General features: G+C 32.3%; 1 protein-coding gene across 2 annotated transcripts in view; it reads right to left on the bottom strand.

Moving 5' to 3' along the window:
* Window positions 1-1,245: 1,245 nt before the first annotated feature.
* LOC106881850 (uncharacterized) overlaps window positions 1,246-6,580 on the bottom strand; it is a 517,233-nt gene continuing 511,898 nt past the window's right edge. For both annotated transcript variants that reach the window (XM_052966454.1, XM_052966450.1), the window contains one exon: window positions 1,246-2,456. In XM_052966454.1, coding sequence (XP_052822414.1) covers window positions 1,691-2,456 — 766 coding nt within the window. In that variant the 3' untranslated portion in view covers window positions 1,246-1,690. The remainder of the gene's footprint in view (window positions 2,457-6,580) is intronic.

Below are 6,580 nucleotides of genomic sequence, written 5' to 3'. Positions count from 1 at the left end.
TATACATATATATATATACATATACATATATATATATATATATATACATATATATATACATATGTATATATATATATATGTATAAGTAAATATGCGCGTATATATGTATGTATATACATACAGAATATACATTTATCTGTGCACGTATATGTGTGTGTGGCCGAAAACACTTTTATATATAAATATATATATAAATATATGTGCATTTTTATAAATGAACATATATAGGAATATATATCTATCTATACATACACAAACAGACGTTCACTTGCATGCACCCTCACACTTATAAGACACACGCACACCGTTCTCACACATATACTTATATATGCATATATATTTGTGTTTACACTTAGACTCATTGGGCAATAATAATAGAATACAATGATACAAAATGGGATTGCGAACGTCAGATGAAAATTTGAAACCCAGCCACAAAAAATAACAAAAAAATGTTTGTACATTTTAAACTTGTTCAAGGCTTTATATTTCTTTCAAATTTTAAATTTCAGTATTTGAATGTTATTTTTATGAAATTTGCTTTAAATCACCAAAGCTATAAGTTCCTAGTTGCCATAATATTTTAGTTACCAAACCAATAGATAGTTTAATGAATGAGAAATGGAGAAATATAAACTAAAAAAATAATAGTTGAAACAAAGTGATCGAAACGATATCGATCGGGAAATTAAAGACGAAAGAGAATGAAAAATTATAGAAAGATAAATTGAAAGATAGACAGATTGACATGATAGAGTGTGAAAAGGAGCGTTCGATAGAGATAAAGAAACACAATTTAGGTAGAGAGATATAAACGGAATAGACAGACAGTTAGCGACAGAAATATAGTGAGTGATTGAATGTTTGATACAGTCAGGTAATTTTTTGCAATGTAAATGTATTCAATTGAACAATGATTCATGTCTATATTTTGATTCCTTTCATTAGTGTCCGCAACACTACACGCATAATTCAATTTCTGTTGTCTTTTCATATGTCATACACAACTGAAATACTACGTCTCGAATTAGATAAAATCTTTGCCATGTTTTGCATTTACTTTATCTATCAATGTTTTCTCATTGTTGATTGTTTGAAATTTTGGACTTGTTATTTTCCTCTTCTTGGAATATTCATAAAGTCTGGTGTGTATATATGTGAAAACATACATACAATCGTACAAACGTATAGACATATATATATATATATATATATATATATATATATACACATGTATGTGTGTGTATGTAAATATATATATGTATATATATGTATATGTGTATGTATGTTTGTGTATATATATATATATATATATACAATTTCTCTTTTCGCAGTATTTCGCCATCAATATTTGTATATCTGAAAATCAGTGTCATATATAGATCGATGTCAGTTTTTTTTAGTTCTTTAAAATTTTTTAACTTCCAATTTAAAATTTATTTAAATTCAAACGGACTCCATGTCATATAAATCGAAGTAGTATATTCTTTTTTATATATATTGGTTGTATTGTTCTGGGAATAGATCAGTCCTTTCATATCGTCAGCCAGCTCAGAATTTCTGAAAGTAGTTCCATTGATACAAAATACAGTAATGGATATTTTTTTTCTTGTTATGATAATTGGATGCAAAACTGAGTGATTCAAAATAGTTTGCTAACACACGCTCAATACTTACAATCGACCATTCATTAGGCGGGGACACAAACAAGAGGTATCAGAAAAAATAATACAGACATAACTGTGATTACATAAGTGTTCTTGCGATTGCATTCTGGTAATGTTCCTTTGGAATTTGCTGACGTTTCTGCTTGCGGACGGTATACACCTGAACTATTATCCCAATAGCTGCTTGACGGTAATAACGTAGTGTTAGCCGTGAGGTAGGATGGCGTTGAAGTTAGACATAATTCTTCACATGTTCGAGATACATCTTTCATAATGGAAAACTCCGAGGCTTCGTCCTCTCTGCCTCCAATAATTGGTTGTTCATGAGCTGTAGTATTGGTACAGTCAGATGGTGGTAGCACAAGAATTTTGTTTCGTGATGTGAAAACCCAGCAAACGAAATTATGTTTGCGATGGACTGCTTTAAGAACTACTGCTTTGGTTTGAGCGTTGATATCGAATGAAGCCAAACATGCCAGATTAATATGCCTCGGTTTCGTAGAGCAGTTCAAGCTATATAACACAATCCGATCTGATGATAGACTGGGATCATGCATAAGACAATATTCACAAAAATTATCATCTCTCAACAAGGTATACCTACTAATCACGGGATGTAAGTTACAGTTAACGAAGTGTGTTTTTTTGAGATTTACTAACACGGTCATTGGTTTTCTCTGGACGGCTTGAACATCCGGGCTGTAATCAAAGTGGTTTTCACTACATATATATGTCTTCAACTCTCCTGGGTGAGCAAGGGGCCATTCTATACTGCGTCCGAGTCGATATCTAAAAAAGAAAAAAAAATAGAAAAGTGTTAATTCGAAAACGTAATTTTAAATTCGTAAATTATTTCTTTAATCAAGATACTTGTTATTTGATTGCGAAAATATACATCAATATAAAGATGATTTTTAGAGTAGTTAATGAACAGCAGTGAAGAAAATTAACAATACATTGCAACATAATATACTTACAAATCTGACATTTTAAAACTTCTATCTTTTACAATTTACGTACATATAGCACGCAGTGAAGATGCCAACCCCTTTTAGAATGTGTTTAAAATAAAACCACTATTTACGACTTAAAATATGAAATGTTATATTCAAAATTCAATTAGAACGTATGGAGATGCACTGTAATCATTAACAAAAAAAATCTTTAATCACTATCATGCATTGGCATTTACAGTCGAATAAGTTCTAAAACAGAATATGACATTTCACATGTGAAGTTTTCACCCTATTACTATAATATTAATATAACGTCTTTTTTCTTCATTTGTGAGCTACATATCCTGAAATTACATTAAAATAGTTATAAAATGGAAAGAAGAACATAGTGAATAAGAAAACTATTGCATTTCCTCTTCAGGTAATACTGTAGATTAAGAAACGTAAAATTCATATATAATAAAAGGTTAAGGTGCAATTTCTATAGTCAGATACACATATATGTACACATGTAAATGCATATATATATATATATATATATATATATATATATATATATATGTGTGTGTGTGTGTGTGTGTGTGTGTGTGTGTGTGTGTATACATATGCAATGCAAATAGCATTTTCCATGTCAATATGTTTTCATACACACTTTCTTCTAAATATATATATTCGTGTGTGTATTTATATATATTCTTACACGCACAAAAATATGTTACGAGTAAATAAATGTAAGAACTACAGTATTGTATTTGGGACATAAAATAAATTCGATAGACATTGTATACATAGTATTGTTGGAAACATAACTATTAGGAAAATATGTTTTAGTATTCTTCACGTGAAATGTTCCTGATACGTTTAAATTACAATAGAAATGGTTGGCATAAATTTTAAAGTAGGCTCTAACATGATGGAATTTTATTATCAAGGCAATACTTACTTAGACATAGAAAGAGTCCTATTATAGTTAGCAGATGGAAATGTACACATGCATTCCATTGAAGATTTATAGTAAATAAATGTATACAAAATTCACTCAGCTGAACTTTTAATGAATTAATTACGCTACAGAAAATGAAGAGCGATTTTGAGACATGCAATTAATTTTCTTCCATGAAAGTTTTCCAGCAAGAACTAGGAGAAGAAATTTTCACATTGTATTTTGTATCAGTTTAATAACCGTCTAAGGTGTTAAAATAAGCTAATTGAAGGATGGAATGAGTTTCTCGGACATGAACCTTAGAGTTCATGCTTCAGAAGCTGTTGTAATGCGCGTTTTACATGTAGAAGATTCAGCGGTAGTGTAGTATTAAAGCCATTTATATATATATTTTTTTTATGGTGGACACAATTTGATTTGTAGAAAAATGTTAATATACGAGCTTTTCTTATTTTTACATATATTCAATATGCTTTTACTTCTTAACTTTTTATACGTCTTTATTTCTCCTACATATGTTCTTGTATACACGCTTGAATGCTTGTACAAATTAAAGGCATCCTAAAGGTGATTTTGCCATTTGCATACCAGAGGTTGTCTAGCTCGTTTTTATATTTTTATTCTTTCTTTCGGTTATGAATTCCATCTCTTCCCTTCACTAAAATTCTGACATATAACTAATCTATTGTATCCTAGTAAATGATTTTATCATTTATCGTTTATTTATTTTACTTCTTTTATTTTTCTGCAATTCTATACATTTCACCTACTACCAAGTCCAAACATTTACCTACATTTTCCTATTCTTGATCTCACAACAGTTCTCACTGTCTGTCTTTTCACCTCGCTACTTCTAATATCTCTCTTCCACTGTCTTTCTATTGGTATTTCTATGTCTTTAAATATAAGTTTACTACTTCAGAATTGCACTTTGTCACCCATAATTCTGCCGGAATTATTGAACGCTTTATGGGTGCTATCATATTTATATGTCCTTAAATATAGGTTTTAGTACTACAGAATTGAATTTCGCCACCCATTCTTCTGCCGGGATAATTCAGTGCTTCATGAATGCTATCCTGTTTATGTGTTGATAAAAACTCTATCTTTATTGTGCATGATTTCATCAGATATGCGATTGTTTGTGTAATGCACATTATTATATCAACTGGCGGCTTAATTTTTGTAACAGTTGTAAAATAGGCTGAATATCTATATTTATTTTTGCTATATTATTTGTTTGCTTTTATGCAAAATCTGTAATGGTATTAATGTTATATATTAGCGCTTGTCCATCATGTGTCTACATTTCGGGGGCGTGTGCACGTGCGCGTATGTAACCCACCTACATATTTAACTTTCCCCTGATGGTAAATAACGAAGTGTTCTGTGTTATAACACGACATTCACTTTGATTGGGAGATACATATTAGCTATTGGTATAAATACAGTTTCTGGCGCTGTTAATTGTATATATATATATATGTGTATGTATGTGTGTGTGTGTGTGTGTGTGTGTGGTATGTTGTCAACTTAATGTGATAGTCCCATGAAAGGGAATAATACTAGTGCTATTTAGCTCCAGGAAGCACTACTTCCTATCGGCCTGGACACATGTCCTGTGTCCTTATGTTTACAAAGGGGGAGATAAGCACCTCTACCCAGCAAAGCCACCATCCAGAGACTAGTTTCTGAGTCATTGCTCATCATCAGTTTGGAGTAGCATGGTTTTCTAGCTGTCAATGCCTATCTGCCTCTGGAAACATATAACAATTCAAGTGAAACTAGTCTTTGGATGGTGACTTTGCTAGGCGGAGGTGCTAATCTCCCCCTTTGCAAACATAAGGACACAGGAAATGTGTCAAGTCTGACAGGAAGCAGTGCTTCCTAGGGCTAAATACCAGTAGTATTATTCCCTCTCATGGGACTCTCACATTAATTTGGCAACATACCACCACTTTATCGTGTTACTACTGTATAAATCTCTCAGAGAGATTTAGAAATGTATTATATATATATATATGAACTGAGGCAGGAAGTAATAAAAGTCATTATTGTGAATTGTTAAAGCGATTCAAAAGTATGCCGGTTTCGTAAAATTATTGATCACTGCTTTGAATGCGCACTGTTAACCGAACGGTGTTGGGGCTACTAGTCACCGAGTAAAAAGATTATGTGTAAGGAAGGTACGTAGTTCTGGATTTGGTGCAATTAGGGTAGATCTAAATCTGTAATGCGTCCTGTCTGCATTTGCAAAGGGAAGTCATCCTTCCCCTCTTGATCTGCGATACGCACGGACTCTAGTTTCTTGGTATTTACCTGTCCTCAGCGTACGACAATCGCCGACCTTCGACTGGCTCAGTAGTGTATTATTTCCAAATGCATATATGGCTGTAAATGAATATTAAATGACGTGATATGGATTAGATAACGCTTGTTGCTTGACTTGTTAGCCCACCCTAGAAAATATTTCTACATGCTAATATAGCTGTGTCAACACTCCGGAATTGCTATAAATTATTTGAACTAAGTAACGGTCTGTCATTGCATGTATCATGGATGATACTTCCATGATCACCGGTTTCAGTGTTACAGCTAATGACACTTGTGCAAATTATTTTGTGACGTGGTTTAGCTGTGAAATGTGGACGGGCAGACTTATTATAAAAGTTGCTTCAACTGTGAATATGCCATTGGCACTTTAAGTTGGTGTGGACTAGTTTGAGGAACGTTGACAACTGAGTAACCTGTAAAAGATTCGAGGCTTCGGTGTTCAGTGAAAATTGTACGACCTAATGTTTCTGCATCCTATGCGCAGCGCAATGATTTTGACAGCAAGTAAAATACGGCTGCTTATCTCCCGCTAATACATTCATTAAAACAATTAAATCCACTGATTTTTAAAGCCTCGCTACCCCAAAGCGATATTTTTTTGTTGATTATATAACACAGTTACACACTGTTACAGACATTCGAATACAAAAAGAAATCATCTTAATATATATATATATATA

This window comes from Octopus bimaculoides, chromosome 1, assembly GCF_001194135.2.
Source record: "Octopus bimaculoides isolate UCB-OBI-ISO-001 chromosome 1, ASM119413v2, whole genome shotgun sequence".
Lineage (NCBI taxonomy): Eukaryota > Metazoa > Mollusca > Cephalopoda > Octopoda > Octopodidae > Octopus > Octopus bimaculoides.
The sequence above is the reverse complement of the archived record's forward strand: the minus strand, read 5'-3'. Positions and strand labels throughout refer to the sequence as shown.